The sequence below is a fragment of the Crocodylus porosus genome, unplaced genomic scaffold, assembly GCF_001723895.1.
Source record: "Crocodylus porosus isolate Cpor-Errol unplaced genomic scaffold, CroPor_comp1, whole genome shotgun sequence".
Lineage (NCBI taxonomy): Eukaryota > Metazoa > Chordata > Crocodylia > Crocodylidae > Crocodylus > Crocodylus porosus.
Genome location: NW_017728886.1, coordinates 232,650,265 through 232,668,967, shown reverse-complemented (window position 1 = coordinate 232,668,967; position 18,703 = coordinate 232,650,265). Strand labels below are relative to the sequence as shown.

General features: G+C 43.0%; 2 protein-coding genes across 9 annotated transcripts in view; one reads left to right on the top strand and one right to left on the bottom strand.

Annotated features, from left to right (window-relative positions):
• Positions 1 to 8,722: 8,722 nt before the first annotated feature.
• Positions 8,723 to 12,940, top strand: RPL30 (ribosomal protein L30). Its single transcript, XM_019551028.1, has 5 exons — positions 8,723 to 8,810; positions 8,901 to 8,951; positions 9,817 to 9,962; positions 11,189 to 11,319; positions 12,832 to 12,940. The coding sequence occupies exons 2-5, from the start codon at positions 8,931 to 8,933 to the stop codon at positions 12,879 to 12,881; spliced, it is 348 nt and encodes a 115-aa protein (XP_019406573.1). The 5' UTR covers positions 8,723 to 8,810; positions 8,901 to 8,930; the 3' UTR covers positions 12,882 to 12,940.
• A 1,588-nt stretch (positions 12,941 to 14,528) lies between these two features.
• Positions 14,529 to 18,703, bottom strand: part of MATN2 (matrilin 2) — an 87,106-nt gene continuing 82,931 nt past the window's right edge. For all 8 annotated transcript variants that reach the window (XM_019550961.1, XM_019550970.1, XM_019550978.1 and 5 more), the window contains 4 exons: positions 17,921 to 17,980; positions 17,270 to 17,380; positions 16,855 to 16,950; positions 14,529 to 14,859 (listed from right to left, as the gene is read on the bottom strand). In XM_019550961.1, coding sequence (XP_019406506.1) covers positions 14,807 to 14,859; positions 16,855 to 16,950; positions 17,270 to 17,380; positions 17,921 to 17,980 — 320 coding nt within the window. In that variant the 3' untranslated portion in view covers positions 14,529 to 14,806. The remainder of the gene's footprint in view (positions 14,860 to 16,854; positions 16,951 to 17,269; positions 17,381 to 17,920; positions 17,981 to 18,703) is intronic.

Sequence of the window (18,703 nt, the reverse complement as noted above, 5' to 3'; positions counted from 1 at the left end):
GTGGTGCTGGCTCCTACCCTGGGGGTCTTTAAGAAGAGGCTTGATGCCTACCTGGCTGGGATCATTTGAGCCCAGTTTTTTCTCCTGCCCAGGCAGGGGGTCAGACTTGAAGATCTACAAAGTCCCTTCTGACCCTACTTCTATGATTCTAGGAAAGAAATGAAACCAGAGAAGTAAGGAGGTTGAGAACAGACATTCATATTGTCACAAATGAAGAGATAGTGCCATTTCCACAGCCTTTGGCTGTGGATTCCAACACAGGTGGCCTGATTCATGCAACTCAAAAAGAGAAATAAATAAATGCACCTGCCAATTATAAAAACCAAGGAACGTGGAGGACAGGACAGAAAAGAATACTGGGTGAAATGCTAGAACAGAGGTGAAGGGGGAGAGGGAGGGTTGTTAGGTGTTGAACTGCTTTCAGGTTTTGTGTGAACATGTATTTTTCCAGGAGTAACTGATAAACAGCACTTACTACTTTGTGGAAACTACCTCAGAAATCCAGGCAGTTAGCAACGTGCCATCCTACAGTTACAGTAGTGTAACTAGCAATGTGTGACCAGTGCACAAGCCCCAGGCTCTGAGTTAAAGGGAGTGTCGGTAATGCTTAGGAAGGTGCCGGAGTCAGTGGTACTTGGGAATGGGATGGGGGGTCAGAACATCACTTTGGGAGTGGATGGGGATTGGAGTAGCACTTGGGGAGGGAATGAGAGTCAGAGCATCACTGATGGAGGGATAAGGGGCAGATTGGTGCTTGTAGTGGCACACAGGGAGGGACCAGGGGGTCACAGCAGCATAGAGGAAGGGGGTGGGAGTTGAAATGGCACTTGGAGGGAGCAGGTTGTAGGTGTTGGGGCAACACTCAAGAGGGGCAGGTAGGTGCTGAACCCTGTGTTGTCAACTTCCAGTGGCAACAGAATTTGGCAGTGTTGGGTGGCAAAGGGTGTTAATCCCACATGGATGCTGGCAGTGCCAACACCTCCCTCTGCAGCAGCATCTCCCATGGCGCTATTGGGATTTGCATGCAGAGCACAAATCTTATCACTTATGCCTCTGCCATTCTGGGTTTATTATTTTAAATATTCCAAGAGACACTTACATGGAAACAGGTTTATTTCCTAACTCTTGGACCATGGTAGCCCATGAGGCAGCAGCTCCCTGTGGATCAGCTTACAGAACAGAGGCCAAAGGATTTATTGACTCCTGCTGATGCTTCCTTACTTTAAGTTCTAATCCTCTGTGTGTGACTGCAGTAGTGTACAAACAGAGGATTAAAACTTTGGGCAATAACCATCAAGCATCAATAGACTAGTAAGAAATGAAGATTGTGTGTCCATTTGCAACTGTGAATAAACAGTTTTAAGCAAACAACCCATCCCAGATTCTCACTGTCCAGAATTTTGGAGCTGTGTCCCTGCATTCCTGAGGACTACCTCCTGGAATGGGATTTTCGTTGTGAATTTGAAAAAAAAAAAAAAAAAGTTCTAGATTGCTCCTGGCCATTCACAAATTGTGCAGGTGCCTCAGTCCCTCAAACTGGTTAACCACCATCAGCTGTAAATAGTTGTCTGTGGAGATTCAAGACTGTGTCCCTTGTTTCATTCCCTGAAAGCTGGTCACTAAACAATCAAAATATATAAGCAGAACTGCCACTCCACAAGCAATTTTAGTTTTCATAAAGCATCAGCATCTTTTAAGCTAATTAGGTCTGTGCTGCAGAACCCAGCTTGATTCACTCTTTCAGGAAGTTAGCAGCTGATTGTAATTTTGAACTTTTCTAGGCGATGAACCTAAAATTACCACATTTTGATCCCCTACTCAAGTGTTGCCCTGAACTCCCAGGACTCATCAAATAAGTCTTTTAAACAAGTTTACAAAAATAAAAGGATCTTTTAGTCCAGCTACAAACCCTTTTACCAGATATTTAGGCTTTTCTATACAAGAATGAACAGGACTGTATAGGGCAATAATAAGACTGCAAAATGTTTTAACTATGTTTATTTTGAGAGGAAATTCAGGCCATAGCCTCACCTGGTGTGAATCACTGTAGCTCCCCCAGAATCAATTGAAAGATCCTGACCTACACTAGCTAAAGATTGGCAGATGCAACATGTTTTAGTTAGCCTAGCAAAACCCTTGAACCAGCAGTGCATGACTAGAACACAGTGCACTATTTCCAGGGAAGGAAAGAACCTGAAAGACCTTTCTGCCAGACTGATGACAATTTTTAGGAACCTACACCTATATATTTCTTGACAGAATGTGGCCTTAGGAAGTGAAGACTTTCTTTGAATCTGGAAAAATGTCTTTAATCATTTGAACTTAGTATATATATAGCTCTCACTAAAAAAGGCCTCCTTTGCCAAGCTGAAAATAATGGGCTGGGAAACAACAAACTTATGAATATAAAGTAGTACAAGAGCTACCTCATGTTATGTTCCTTACCAATTTAAGTTCAGCTGTGTTAGGTGTGCAAATATCCACAAACAGATATTCAGCTTCAAGATCATCTTTGTATCCTGGCTTTCATTCCTCCCCTTGCAACTTCTTTTTCTTTTTATTTAATGGTATAATCACTGGATGGATGGCTGATGGGAAATGTCAATGCTGATTCAACAAATGCTTATTATTAGGATTCCAAATTCCCAGTGGTCTGAAACAATGAGATATATTTGTTTGCCTGACAATAAAGGGATATTTTAGTGCACAACCCTATGAAAATTGGATGAACATGTTTGCATTTGCGCTAAATGTGATCATTATCAGAGAGCACAGCCTGTCACTTTTAATAGCTGTAACAAGTGCAAAAGAGAAAATAATGAATGCAGGTGCCCATATAGAGTTCTTATATAACTGCCTAATGATTTTGGTGGAAAAATATACAAGAAGAATAAAGATAATGTTTTTCCATATTTTCCTTTATCAAAAGAATCCTGACAATGTTTACAGAAATCTAAAAATGAGGCTGGTTATGTAGATAAAATGAATATCTGGGGCTAGATTTTAGCATGAATAAAACAAAACAGCCTGCATTTCTGAACCCTCATGCCTACCATCTATCTAGTTAAGGGCTAGATTGTGGTGCCAGACTGCACTGAGTTGGAGGTGGTGGTACCTAAGCCATATTACCTAAGGCAGGAGGCTGGATGAAGTGGGGTGGGGAGAGGAAGGGAGATGTACAGTCTGCAGGCCAGGCCAGAACTACAGACCAGCCCCTCATTCCAGATACAGAACAAGTGCCAAGTGTGCTTATGTCCCAGAATGGTGGAACAGCCACCACCTGCAGCACAGTCTGGAGCTGCTATCACTGCAGGGCCTCCTTTGCTAGCTGGTCTGCCACTCTGTGACATAAGGTACAGTGGGCACAGCATGCAGTGCACGGGGTCATTGGGTACGCCCCACATGCTGCCTGTGGGTCACTTTACGATCCATGAGCACTGAAGATGATACAGTTCTGTGGACTGGATCTGCCCTGGATTTGATGCCCTGGATCTGACACCCTGACTTAAGGGTAACTCTAGGAGACCAAAACATACCTCTGAACCACATCACAAAAGACTGACTCCCTGGCTGTCCTCTTGTTCTCAGGGGCTCAGCTACTCTGCCAAGGGAGTAGAAAGAGGAGGTAAGACTAATTCAGTAGTGCTCAGCCTCCAGCTTGCAGGCTGAATTGCACCTAGAGATTGAGCCTGTGCACCAACTACATGCTGTATGTGGCCTACAGACTGAGCCCACCCATGGGAACCAGACCACAGACTGGCTTCATGCCAGTCATTCCAGCCCACAAGGCCAGAAGGTTGAGCACCATTGGACTAGCTGATCTGGGAAGAAAGTAAGCAAGCAGAAAACCCCATTTACTCCTGTGCGCCTGAAGCCAAGGTATATGTAGGCCACACAGGTCACACAGTCTGCCTATGTGATCATTCATTTCTGTCTGATGCACAGTCAATATCATTAATCCAAGTTTTATGAGACTCCAAATTACACAGAACTTTACAAAATAAAACCTTTTCAACAATAACAATTGTACAGTGTTCAAAGATATGTTTTCCTTTTTTCACTAGGAGTTTTTTTCATTTTTCTTATTTTCTGTTTTAGTTGGCCAAACATTATCTATATCAGGGACTGGCAAGCCCTGGCACTCATGCCAAATCATGGCACTCAAGGCCATTTTGCTCAGCATGCTATTGCCTGCCCAGGCTCTTGGCTGGCTGCTCCCAGCAGGCAGCTGGAAGGCTACAAGCCCTGCTGCAAGCAGCACAAGCTCCATGGCTGACAGCAGCTGCCCAAAGCCTGGGCCAGCTTAGGGGGTGGCGCCTGCCTCTTCCCAGTGGTGTGGGGGAAGGCTAAGGAGAACTGCATTCCAGGTGGAGCAGGGCAGGCTCACAACATGCTTAACAAAAAAAACCCCAACCACACAACAACAAACTTTTATTTATTCTTACCAGGTTTAGAATTTTTAGAAAACATAGTATTTACTCTAAAAAACAGCAACATTTATTATTAACTATATTAAGATCCAGTGCATCCAGCCATGTTACCCCCCACCCCAGTTTTGTTTTTCTGGCAAGCTGACACTTCAGCACCTTACAAGATCGACATTGTGGTTTTTTTGGCACTCCAGCCAAAAATATTGCCTACCCCAATCTATATTGTAACAGCACATAAAAGAGTTATGTAACTGAAGGGGGAAGGTAGGGGAAGGCATCCAGAGCAGCGTCCCCAGGCACTGCCTTTGTGGTAGAAGGTTGCAAGAATAGTTGCAAACGCAATGACAGCTGATTGCAGCTCAAAATTGTTCAGCTACATGTATGCATGCAATCACTATATCTTTTACTGTGTAGGCTTCACTTAAGTGTTGTAGGAATATATATCTTGATTGTTTTGGAACAATATAAAGTGGATCCTTGTTAGAGTGAATAATCTATAACACTACATCATCATTATCATCATTCCTTTAATCTCCAATGTAGTTTGGAATGGCCAGGATTCAAGGTTATGGGCAGGAATAGCTTCCCTCCTCTGGGACAGTGAGATAAGTCAGGTAGAAGTGAAGGAGGGGAAAGGGGAGAGGAGAAGGTGTCTCTTTGACCAGGAAAAGGGAGGGAGGGAGGATTTAATCTGCTTTAGGGACTTTAAAAATCCAAATCCAAAGTGGGGGATGCAGCTGCACCATTGCGTCCCCTCTGGATCCACCTCTGTGCACGTATATTAAGAAACACAGCCCTAATAGAGAATGGTCTGAATAGAGAACACATAGAGATGGGGAAAAAGATGCATCGTCCTATTTTGCAAATGAGAACCTGGGCATAGAGAAATTACTACACTGCATCTAGCTGCTTAGCCAATTGCTATGTAGTAAGCTTCTCAGGCTATTTCTCAGTAAAATGACAATTCTGTTCAGTAAAAGCCTGTGATGGATGATATTACCCCATATTGTCTCCACAGACTGGTTCTCTCTCTCTTTCTACTCATTATCTGATCCCCTATTTCAATCCCTAGTGGCTGTTTCAATTAAAAATAGCTCTCTTGCCCATTCATAGCTGCACCATTTTCAAAGAAAACTTTGGATTGACTTGATACTAAGTTTTCAGTGGGAATCATGTAAGCATATAGAATACATGATACAAGTGTTTATTTTAGATGTGGACAATAAAACTGTAAAATGCCCACTATTAAGTGGTCAGACCTATGTTTTTCTGTCGCTACCAATGGTAAAAACACAGGCTGAATCTATCCATTCTGTAACACTAAGAAATGATGCTTGGTGAGGATAAAATGTCAGACACCTGAATGTCCAAATGGATGAGAAAATGGCAGTCTATACATACTAATGATACTGCACTAAGATCCATCTGAATGTGTCCCATTGTTTCACAGATTGTATACAGCACTCACTTCACACTCCTGCATACACAGGGATGAAGAAGTTCTCTAGCATGATTGCAAGGTCAAGCCATTGCTCCACTACGCTGAGTCCACACAAGCACAGATGTTTGCTTCCCCAGGGACAAGTAGGAGTGGCACACCTGAGCTACTACTACTTGTCCCTAGGGAACACCCATGCCACATGCCCCCTGTTGTGTGGCAGGTTACCCTGGGTGGGGTAGAGGAGGCTGGGGCTAGCAACTGTACTGGTCCCAGAAGCCTTACCTGGCATCCTGAGGACCTTGGGGAACTACAGCCACGGCACTCCTGCAGCCAGAGCATGGCTCTGGTCAACCAGGCTCATTTTGGGTAGTGCCTGTTGCCGCCATGTGTGCCCCACCCCACTTTTGCTTGGTGTGGGTTTTTTTAACCCCAGGATCTCCCAGGGTTAAACCCTCCTCACCCCCCACACTGCAAGGCAGCAGCGTGAGGAATGCCTGCAGCGTGGGGAATGGCGCAGATGAGTCTGCAGTGCCACAAAGCATTTTAACTGAGGAAGCAGGAAGATCTCTCGGATCACTGCTATCTCAATTTGGATGCAAATCAAATTCCATTTTTTTTTCTGTTGCAACATTTCCTTCTCTGCTTCTGTTAGTACTCAGTGATCTCAATACACTTGAAAACAGCTCCCTCTGCAGGAACCAAAGTACTAGATACTGTTCTGAGGTAGCAATGCTAGTCTGTCAATTCCTCTTTGCCTTTGGACATCACTGGATGCATCTACAAGTGCATTTATGCTGGCTTAAATTTACTGCACAGTAAATTACTGCACAGTAAGTGGGAATAGGCTGGTATCTACATGTGTAAGCATTAAAGCATATTAATGCTATGTGTGCACTGACTTGGGACTAAAGTCATTCCCAAGTCAGTGCACACATAGTGTTACTGTGCAGTAAGGTGTCTGTCTACATGTGTGTTACTGCACAGTAACTAATCAGATGTAAATTTGATACCTGCATGATGCAGTTATCAGATTTCTGCAAGTTGGTTTAAGTCGTCATATTTACTGCACAGTATGGACCTTGATGTGTAGACACGTGCCCAGACTGTGCAGTAATTTTAGTTACTGCGCAGTAATGTGCATGTGTAGACATGCCTACTGAGTCCTAAGAAGCATGGTGCTGCATTGATATTATTTAGAGAAGCTCTGCAGGGCCTTCTCTAACTTCTGCTACTTTTAGCTGACCTGACCCACACTAAAGACAGCCCAACCCAGTCTTTGGTTCCTCCCTTTTGTGGATCCCAGACCCTAAGGATAGGCTTCTCCATAGACACAAAAGGCAGCGCATGGCACAGTGAAACAATGCAGCAAAGATGGCTATCCTCCCACTTTTGTGAACTAGGGAGACATCCAATCAGGTTCCAGCCCTCAGGGGTTAAAATCTTCCAGAGGAAATTTTTCAGCACATAAGCATAGTTCCATTAGAAATACTTGTTAGAAAAATGTGCATGCCTGATAAAGTTAAAAAATATGTGCAATGATACCCTTATTTGTGCTCCCATTTCTTTCCTCAGTGGATTCTGTCACTTGGTTCATCTGGTTCACATTTAGTTGGCTTGTAAAGAGCTCCTAAGTGTAAGGGGACTGTACCCTGTGATTTCCTCCCAGCACTAAATTGACTGTGGACTGCACTTCATAGGTTGCAGATTCTTCCTTCCCACGTTCTGAGGTGTCCATAGATATTCCAGGCTGAGGTCACCATCCATTGTGATATCCCTACTCATGTAATAACACAAATGGAGAGAGCAGCCTTCCTTTTGATAGGAAGGCTGCATTCCTGTCTCATCACCCTGCACTGCTGCTTGTAACCCATCTTTGGTACGTCCTTTGCAATATTTGAACAGATGCCTATATTCTTGTGGCAGTTTTGCACCTGAGTATGCACAACTCCTTTTCATAGGCCATGAACTTGTCTTAGTTATATGAACCTTGCCTGTATTCTCTAGTAGCAAAAATAGGCCTTCAAAACTGAGCAAAACCAGTGGTGACATGTATAGGATGCACGGAGGTGCATGTACACCCTGAGAGCGTTGGTGTACCGCCTAACCAGCAGTGTTCCCCACTTAGGCAACAGGCAGGAGGGGCAGACGGGAGTGCCAGTGCCCTCCCAGGAGTGCTGGCCAGGGTGTGGGGGCACTGAATGAAGCACTGCTGGTACTTCTGGGAGTGCTGCGGCCACTTCTAGGAGCACCACTCGCACTTCCTGACTGGCACGATCGGTTGGTCACTGACTGGCCGTTGGGGGGATATTGCCCATGCCCAAAACCTACTGGAGGCTTGAAGTGGAGGGGGTTGGGCAAGTGTGCCCTCACAACCTCGCTCGTTTGGAGCCCCTCAAAAACCGCCGCTGCGACGCGAGCTGTCACCGGTGAGACAGACTAACCCAGCGGGAGGCTTCTGCTCGGCCCCACCACGCGTGACGCACATGACACGAAGCGCGCGATGCAGGTAAACCACACGCCGCCGTGACATCACTACTAAACGAGATGACCCAGAAGCAAATACCCCAGCACTGCTTCACAGACTCTACTACCCTCTCCCCCTCCCCCCGGAAGCTCTAACGTACCCTCGGAAGTGAATCAACCAACCAATCAATCCCCAAGGTACCGCCCCGGCCCTCTGCTGCAGCCCGCCTCTGGACCCGCCCCCTAGGGCTAACGGCTCAATCGCTGCGCACGGGGACCGACGGCCGCTTCCGGTCTCCTGGCCCCGCCCTCTGTCTCTAGTGGCCCTCGCCCCAGCGCACGCTCCTTTCCTCCCGAAAGGGGGAGGCGGGGCGAACCGTTCTCGCGAGAGTTGGCGGGGGCCGCGCGGGGACTCGCCGGGCGTTGCGGGAGTTCCTTCCTTTCTTGCTGCCCGGCCATCTTGGAGGCGCCTCCCGGTGAGTGGCTCCGCTGGCTGAGCCGGGCCGGGTCGGGGCGGAGCGGGCGGCGGGACCGCGACCCGGGCGCTAACCCCTCCTGTGTTTCAGCTCCCGCCGGACCCGACACGAGGCGGCAACATGGTGGCTGCTAAAAAGACGGTGAGTGGCGCGGGGCGGCCTAGCCGGGGCTCACGTGGCGCCGCGGCCGCCGAGGGGTTGTGGGGGGACGGGACAGAAGGTCGGTCTGCTGGCCCGGCTGTGGCCGCGGCTCCCGCCCCGAGGCAGTGGCTGCGCGGGGTCTCGGTGCCCTCTGGGTGATGCACGGGCCGGGGCTCGAGGCTGGGTGGCTTCACCACCGCTGCGTTGGCCAGAGTAACCGCGTCGCGCCGGCCCTGCTCTCCCTTCCTGCGCCAGGCTTGTGCGGGTACTGTCACAGGTGAGCCCTGCTACTCCTCGAGGTTAACACTGCATAGAAACGAAGTGCAGAGTTGTTGCACATTTCCGAGCACTGCTTTTGTGGCTGTTGGCTCTTCTCTAGCTGGGTGGACATCTGTATTGCCTGATAATTGTTGTGCACGCGTGGCCGGGCTGAACTCGTTCACCGGTCAGCTGCATGACACATGTAATGTGTAGCAGAGGCCTGAAGAGTGGTATCGTATGTGCTTGGCCAGGTATTGCCTTGCATCATTCCTGGATCATCTCAGCTGTGAGATCTCTCTAATGCCAACCAGACACTTAAAGGATCCAGCAGCTTTAATTTATTAAAGTGTTTGTTGAATGCAATAGGCTGCTTAAAAAGTGCAGGGTGTTAGAGAAAAGGAGATTTTTAAAGTCTGCAGACTATTTTCTTATAGTTTGTACCTTAAATAAGAGGTTGCTTCTGAATTTATGGGGTTACTCAAATGTAATTGTAAATTTTATGTAAGCAAGTGTTTTTGTTTTTAAGATTAAAGTTTGCATTTTCCAGTTTTGGGAGGAGCAAAATTTGTATTGCTTCATATCTTCCATTTGTGAACTCTTGCAGAAAAAGTCTCTAGAGTCTATAAACTCAAGGCTTCAACTGGTTATGAAAAGCGGTAAATATGTTCTGGGGTACAAGCAGACTCTGAAAATGATTCGGCAAGGCAAAGCCAAGTTAGTTATCCTCGCCAACAACTGTCCTGCTTTGAGGTAGGTATGCACTTATTTTAGAAAGGTGAATGAATAAAAACTGACTGTGTAGCTCTAAAAAGATGCTTGTTCATATTGGCTTTATAGTATTTATTCTACAGGCATTTAGTACAATGTATAAAACTAGCTGAGTTCTGTGGAACAAGTATTTATAGTGTTCTGGAAGCTGACAGGTTGCTTAAGACTGCAGGGCTGGATTTGTAACTCAGTTTTGAAAATGCTGCCCAAGAAGTCTGTGGTGTGACTCAAACAGCAAAATAGTTTATACACATTTAGTCAAAGAACAGTATTCCGTAGCTTTTCGTATTTAATTTAAATCTCTTTTGCAATGCTCTAATAGTGTCGTGGGTTTGAAATATTTGCAGTGTTAAACTTCTTTATGCTGTTCTGTTTTTTCCCAAGCGCAGCTGAACGGTGAAGATTTCCAAGCAGTAGTCACGCTTCTGGGATAAGGTGTTACATAGTTACTACTCCTTTTCCTTATTATCTGGTTGAAGTTTCCAGCTGCGTGTGCTGGCTTACCTATGCAGCAACTCTGTCAAGAATTCTGCATCCATTTCCTCAAAAGGAAAGGGATCCAGGCCTTGTAAGGTTCATAGGTTGTGGAACAGGGAGGTAGGTTAATGTCTCTCCTAGAACCTGCCTTCTAATCTCTACTGTCGTGGCTGGGGGAGAAGTAGTAGTCAGCAGTATTTGTGGCTGATGGAAATTGGGATGGAGGGGAATATAGAGATACATACAGTGCAGAAGAACTGGCTGCAAGACATTTTAGTGCCTTTGTCATGAGCAGCTGGATTAGTCGTGCTCAGCATCTGGCTATTTAGCTCCCCAGTCCTGGTCAGCTGCAGATTCCACTGATCTGGCTGTCAGACATTCTGGTTCTGTTCTTTGCTATATTTGCATCTGGGTGGCTTGTCCTGGATGAAGCATTTGAGTACCCACACCAGCACTGTTAGGCTTAATTCCTGAAAAATGACTCCTGTGACTAAAATGACTCATAGAATCTATGAGGGGCTGTCCATTAGGAGGAAAGGGGGTAACACTTTCTCCCTGCCCCCTCCCCCAGTGAAAAAGGATACTTTATAGCTTCTAGACTTACTTGAAAATTACTGCTTGTGAATGTCTCTAACTTCAGCTGCCTTCAGGTTAAAACTGGTGACCTACTTCATGTCCTCCCTCACTCCAGATGAATCCTCATTTTCTAATGCCTAACTTTTGACTTTCAGAAAATCAGAGATTGAGTACTATGCTATGTTGGCAAAGACCGGCGTGCACCACTATAGCGGCAACAACATTGAATTGGGTACAGCCTGCGGGAAGTACTACAGAGTGTGCACGTTGGCTATCATTGACCCAGGTATGTGTATATTGGTGTGCTGTAATAAAGCTACCCCTAGGTCTGCATTTTAATTTCTGCCTGTGTTCTGCTTGTGTCCCCAGCATATGCTTAGTTGCTTGTTACTCTATCTAAAACTAGGAACCAGTTATCTGAGCATGACCTTTTTGATGGATTCTTAAAATCCTCTCACTTATACAGCGTCCTTTCTGTACCAAGCTTGTTTGACCTCTGCAGCTTGTACCAGAACTAAGACTAGATTTGCTTTCAGAATCACTTTTTCTAAAAGTGGCATAAATAGTTAATTTGTGGGCATATGCATTTTAAACATAGAGGGCATGTCTACATGTTACTGTGCTTTAGTACTTCCTCTTGCTGTGCTGTGTGTGGGGTGAACAATTAGATTTCGCTGCTATATCACCGTGGTAGCACACTATACTGGAGGAGGGTGCCACTATGGCAGCGTAGCTGGTGATCATGTGTGGACCGCGTGATCGCTGTCACCATAGCATGTTACTGTATCGCTGTAGGGCAACATGTAGACATGTGCAATGAACAAATACGGACATTAATTTGAAAATAAGATTGTAAATTTGGCTTTTTTTGCTAAACTTATCTTATTTTTAAGTTATTAGCAAATAAAATTCAAGAAGAAGTGACTGGCAGTATTCTCTTTGGAACCAAAAACTCCAGATGGGTCACCTCAAGACAATTTTATTGTGCCTGGTTTTCCCCTAAGTATGGTTAATTATTAAGGAGTCCTGTTCTGGTACTTTTTTGGTCAGTCTCTTGATTGGTTTTACTGTGTTTTATTTCTCTTTACCAAATTCTCTTCATCAATTTAAATTTTTACTTGCAAAAAAAATGTATTTTTAAAATGCTGTGGATCAAGCAGGTGTGTTTTGGTTTGTTTGTTTTTTTAAAAGAATGCTTCAACTTTGACATGTCATATAGGGTCATGTTAAGTGTTGATACTTTAAATCTATATTATAGCTGTTGCACCTGTTTAAAAAAAAATGTACAACAGAGTTGCTGTTAAAGTTGCTGCGAATATTCTCGCTGTCCTGATAGTTCAGTGATCTGGGCAGGCTAGACATTCGCTATATTAAAACTGCAGTTTGGCCCAGGACTAGTTTTTGCTTCTAGTTCTGGTTTTGGTGATGCTAGTGACATGTATATAATTGCTTTCTTTCTCTTTTTTTGTGGGGGAGGGAACAGTATGTTGAACAAAATACTACATTGTTCGTAAATATCTTTTGACATTTAACACTTGTCTTGATTGCTTTCCTTGTAAATACTGTACTTCAGTAGAACTTGAAATCATACTATTTTATAGGAACTGGAATAAATGAATTACGTTTTGATAAGAGAGCTTTTTTCAGAACTTATAGCAGATTTAGAAAAATAAAGTATTGGCTTCTGTGCAGTTACAAACATAAGTCTGGAAGCCAGTGTTGAAGTAACTTATATAATTGTCATTGGAAAATGGGTCTTGTGGTAGTCCTATCTGAATATGGTCCTTTTGTTTTACAGGTGATTCTGATATCATTAGAAGCATGCCAGAGCAGACCAGTGAGAAGTAAATGATGTAATGCTATCTGTCTTTCTATAATAAAACTGGTTACAAACTTGTTTTAAAAAAGTCTGTATAGTGTTATGTTGGGTTTGGGCAGTTAATGTGCAATAGACTCATACCTACCATTGCCAAGCTGATCACTCTTTTGTCCTTTGGAAAATGTTATTCAAAAGCTTTCATAAATAGCTTTGGGCTTCATGGTCAGGGTTGAGGGAGTAGAATAAGAATAGCTTGGGGTAAGAAAGCTAAAAAACGCCATAAGTTTTAAAACATCATTAAAGTACACAGTTAACAGGCTTGGATAAGTCTGTAAGACCATGAGGCAGGAAAACTCTTTATAGCAGTAAGTTCTCTTGGAGTGGAAAATTGTTCTGAAAATAACACGTGGAGAACTTGCATAGCAAGATCTAGACATAGATCTTTTATAATGACTACACAAAAGATCTTCAGGTACTTGAAAGCAACTTCTAGAAATTATCCCTCTAAAAATGAGAGCTCTTAAACTTGAAATTGACATATGGAACTTGAGGTCTTTGAATATTTGTTGGGAATCTTCATCTGTGCTGTGCTGTGCCCTATGAGGAAGCCCACTTTGTAACTAATGCTACTATTAGAAGTCTCTAGAATTTGTACTCTGCTAGTGTGTGTGTGTGTGTGTGCATTTAAGACTGTGCTGCTTGTGTGTGTATTATAATATGTGGCTCCCCTATCATATTTTCTCCACTTGTAGACTAGGCACACTTTGTATAATAGACTTGAATTCTGAAGCCATTACAGCAGAAAGGATGTTACAGTAGGTGGGAGAGCTTGTTAGAGTCTCTGAACTTCTCAGTAGGGCTCTTGGGAACAGTTGATATCTGGAATTGATGTCCAGCAGGACATGGAGTAGCTTGGGACACTGGTGAAAGGAGTGATATTCAAAACCTCCAGGCACATCCTGAGTTCCTTTATTTTGATTTGTACCCAGCTGCCAATGATGACTGAGAGTGGATTAATGATTGTAATAGAGCACAGTAGTAGTGTTCCGAGTGCTTTACAAACAAGTACAAGGCAAGAATCTAGTGACCAACACTCGACATTCCTGGGCTCAGCCTGTTTATTGGATTTTGCTCAAGGACTGAAGCATTAGGCAATGTAAGACTATCATCTGTGTTCTGGATGAGGCAGCAGACTGATCCTGGAAAGTCAAGCTGCTGGAATGGTACAAGAAACTTTTCATTTAGGTTCTGTTATATGTATTTAACTGGAAAGCAAATAAAACTCAAATTTTATACTGGGGATAAAAATTAGTGAGGAAAAACTACAAAACTAGTTTTCTACACATCATACTGAAGTAGAGCTGGAATAGGCCTCACAAGGTCAGCTAGTCCAGCCCCCTGCTCAAGGCAGGACCATCCCAGCCAAATGTCTGTCTAAACTGCTCTTGAAACTTCAGGGATGCTTCTCTAGGTAGCCAGTTCCAATGCCTGACCGACCCTCATAGTCAGTTCTGCCTAATCTCCAACATAGCCAACCTGGGATTTGCCTTTAAAGTCCAATTCATTCTGCACAACGTTGTTACCTTTAGAATATGAGGGAAGGAGCAGAGTGCAACTAATGAATTAAAAATTGATGAATGTAGTGTTCTAAAATGCCCACAAACACCATGAAGCTCTCCATTTAAAAATAAGAGCATTTTATTTATCATTGCATAGCTTATTTCCACTGTTGCGTTCTTAGAATTTTGGCTGGTTACTAAACTATATATGCTCATCTCAGTTTTTATCTGCAATCAATGCAAACTCAGCATATAAAACATTGGGCCCAAAAACATTTCATCCTCGGACACAAGGAAGTGTGCTATGTAGCGTTGAATGGCTTTAACAAAATAGCTCTGTTAACAACTTGTATAAATATACCACATGTTTATATACTTTTGTTAAGAAATGCTCATCAGTATCTTAGTCTGTCTTCCAAAGCTTCCATCCTCTTTGTTATTTCTTCCAGTAGGCATAAGTTAAGGTAGAAAAAACATACCTTGCATGTGACTTATCATAAAACAGTTTGCCCTGCCATCTAAAATAATCCAGTTTTGGGGGGGGGGGGTTCAGTCTAAAATATAGGAGGTAAAATTCTTCTAAAAGGTAGTAATATGACCAGATCAGTACATGTTAAACTTACAAACTTGTTTCTAACGAGCTAAATGCTATAGTTAAGCTAAACGTGCTCTGCCTTTGATCACAGCTTTCATATTTTTTTTTACTCAGCATTTTGGCATGTTACTCTGACACTACTGTCATTGTACTTTTTGCTGCTGCCATGTCTCAGACTTGTTACAGAATGAAAAACACAATTGTGCGTGGAGTTTTTCTCCATAAAATGCTAGTGGTTATAGGCTTGTAGTCTTGCTTTCATATTACCAAGCTTGCCTCAAGTTTTTGTTTTTCCCCTATTTCCTTTGGTTTACAGGCCTAGCCATAAGAGCACAAGGAGCTATACAGCTAAATAATACTGCTAGCTACAAAAAAATTTTGAGTTCCTTTTATCTGCAACAGCATTACTAACTTAAAATAAAAACAAGTGTCTGCACACAAGCTATAGGCCATTACTTATTAAGGGATTTGGTTAATTAAAAAACAGGATAAAATAAGCTTGTATTGCCACTAAATGAACAATGCTTGGGACTAGCTAAAATAAAACACGGTTTCAGTGTTGAGCAGTTGTAACCCGCTATAAACCAAGTGCTTCAACAGAAAAAACCTTGTCCTACATCTAGGCAAAGGGTGTACAGGAAGATAAATTATGTGTAACTGCTTTAGATAATTTTTTATTGAGCTAGAAAGTTTGAATCCATATTTGAGTGCTTGGGGCACTTTAGAGGAGGGAACATATAAGAGGACTAGCAGCTGCTGTCACTACCATTGTCTTTGGGGTGAGCCAGGAGGTATTCTTGGGGATCACCTGGATCAGGCCACATAGGTAAGAAGGGCTATAGAAATGTATTTACTTTCCACATCCTGTCAGGGCTTGGTTATGATCAAAAACATTGTGACCTGTTGTGGTCTTAATTGCTTGCAACAGAATTGCTCTATTTTTCCATGGTCAAGAAATTTAGTGAAAGCTAGGAGCAGGCACTTCCACATTTCTAAGGGGTCTAAAAAGGTTGATAACTACTGGTCTAAGCCTTTAGAGTCCATGCTACTTCAGCTTCCTTTTTGAACATGTAGTCATGCTTTAGGAAGCTGTGGTTCTTGTGCCCACGTTTTGGTGTTTGCCACCTTTTGGCTGGCTTTGGCAAAGATTGCATGCATTGTAACTCCTGGAAAAAAATGTTGCTTTTCTGTCTAGATGTTGTTTTTTTTACCTACTGTTCTTCATCCTCAATACTTCTCTTTACTGAAGGAGAAAAGTGAGTAGGGTGTCTTATTTGACTACCCAAACACCTTTCACAAACTCTTGGAAAATTCTTTCAAAGCACTGAGGTAATGGGGCCTCTGAAAAGTATACACATTTTCAACACTTTTGTATTTAACATTGTAAGTAATAGGGCTTGTTTTTAAAATCAGCATGATTGTTCTGGTATAATGCTTTTTTCATTTGGAATATTATTTTAAATGACTCCTTTCATCTGAACACATTTCCTTCTGTTCTGCCAGTGTTCTGAATGAAACAGAATAACACAAGACCGATAATGGTCAAATTCAGTTTCCATTTTCATCACTGCCTCTAAAGATTTTTGGTTTGCTATTCAAGTGTTATGAACAACGAAGATGAACTCTATTAAAGAACATTTGGGCCCTTTCCTGAAGGAGCGGCTGATTCAAAATCTTAAGAACCTTGCCTCTGGCTCACTTTCCTAACACCGCACTGCTTTGTGGGTCATAGAATACTCTAAACTTTGCACTACAAAAGCATGGTTCTGGGTAGCATCCTCTAACCTTTTTCCCCTTCTGCATAACTTCCGTTATTTCTTTGATCTAAGAAACATTCAGAAAGGATATATCGTTGAGTTAGTTTTCTTACTTCAGTGGTTGCATAGTTCTGGAATGTCACAAGACTTTCACATTTGCAGTGGTCTTTATCTTTTGAAGGATTTGCTGGAAAAACAAACATTTTTAAAAGCTGTGATACATAAAATGACACGGTAGTGAAGCTACTAATCCACAATATATTCAATGTAGCTTCCTTGCATTGAAACATGGAATAATACCAAAAGGATCATTTAACAAATCCTAATCGTGTAGAATTAGTTGCATTAATTGAGGATTGTGGAAGAGTTAACTAGGGTAACATGAAGAAACCGGTAATAGAGGGCTGCTATGGCACAGGTGTCTGTCTAAGATTTTCCGAACTTTGTGTATCTTTCTTAATCTGTGATCAAAAGGCCTGGTGCCTAAAGATGTAAATGACAATTACCTGATGTGCCTGTTGTCTTTGACCAGCTCTCTTCAAAAAGATACTTGTGGTGTACTGCAAAATTGGAGCAGGCCAGGAGGTCTGTGATGGTTATGGTAGCAGCTTCAAGTCCTGCAAAAACAAAAACACCCCGAAAAACAGAGATTATACAACACATCTGTTCTTTTTTTGTTGACAATGCTACTTCATGTAAGGCTAGATTATGCCACACTTTTATGCCAGACTTCAGTAAGTGAACTCATCCATTTTAGTGGGAGCTATTTATGAAGTACTACTCAATGGATTTTTATTTTACCCAGAGAAGTTGAGGATTTCAAAAACAACATCTATTTACTCTGTAGTGAATTTAGGCCTGGATTGTAGATGGAGTTTGTTAGTCCCCAGCATGTTGGATCTGACTGACATGATTGTAAATAAAATTAACTATAGCTGGGGTAGAGAAGTAACAGCATCTAAACATGGTGATAAGGTGAGAGCATGCGGCTTTGGAACAGGTTCGGAGCATCGCTGCAGAAGTTCAGGGGTGGGGGGAGGATCTTTGTCCAAGTCTCTGTCTAGGTGGTTGGTTTACCCTAAAGAAAACTGGAGTGGGGTGAGGGAGGCAACATGACACCGGTGAGGGGAGCAGATCACCTAGTTAAAGCATCTAACCTGAAGAATGTTGACCAGGCTTGGGAGGGCTCCCTGCTGATGCATCCTGATCTTCCACAGCTGTCAGAAATGATTACCAAAATGGAATGAGACCATATTCAGAGAAATGTAACTGTGCACAAAATTCTGATATAAAGAATAAGACCCTTTTTTACTGAACAGATTTTTTCTTACTAGCAGCTTATCTCCCTGTTTGTGGTGAGTAGGTAATGATGATTCTTACCATGTAAATTGGAGAAAAGGCAGTGTTGCCCTTAAGTGCTCTAACAGAACCTTTTAGCTCTACTTACCAGAAATATTCTGTTGCTGTAGTGTTTCTAGTTTTAATGCTGCCTTCAGAGAGAACTTACTGAAGCTGAGTTCTCATTTAACATGGGGGAGTTGAGTGAGGCAACAAGTCACTCATTCTGCTTCACAGTTCTCATCAAAATGGAAAGTAGCAATTGGCAGGTCACAGGATAGGGGAAGGCAGGATAAAGCAGCATTTTAACTACCACACTAGGATAACTGACAATTCCATCACAGCAAGAACTGTAGATGCTTTTATTTCCTCAGATGTGAGTGGTACATTTCTCCCCACTTAATACCACTAGATATTTTGTAGCGGGAGCCTTTGTTCCCTCTGTGATTGGTTTTCCAGAATTTTAACATCTTGCCTGTAGTAACTGGTACACTGGATAGACCAAGCAAGACAAGTAAGACCTTTACAACTATGAGTGTAATGAAAATTGGCAACTTTCTAAAGGAAGGCTAAAGACTACAAGAAATGATAGAACTATTTCC

Coding starts and splice junctions, on each gene's coding strand:
- RPL30 (XM_019551028.1), top strand. CDS start 8,931: ATGGTGGCTGCTAAAAAGACG. Junction 8,952..9,816: donor TGGTGGCTGCTAAAAAGACG/GTGAGTGGCGCG, acceptor GAACTCTTGCAG/AAAAAGTCTCTAGAGTCTAT. Junction 9,963..11,188: donor AACAACTGTCCTGCTTTGAG/GTAGGTATGCAC, acceptor TTTGACTTTCAG/AAAATCAGAGATTGAGTACT.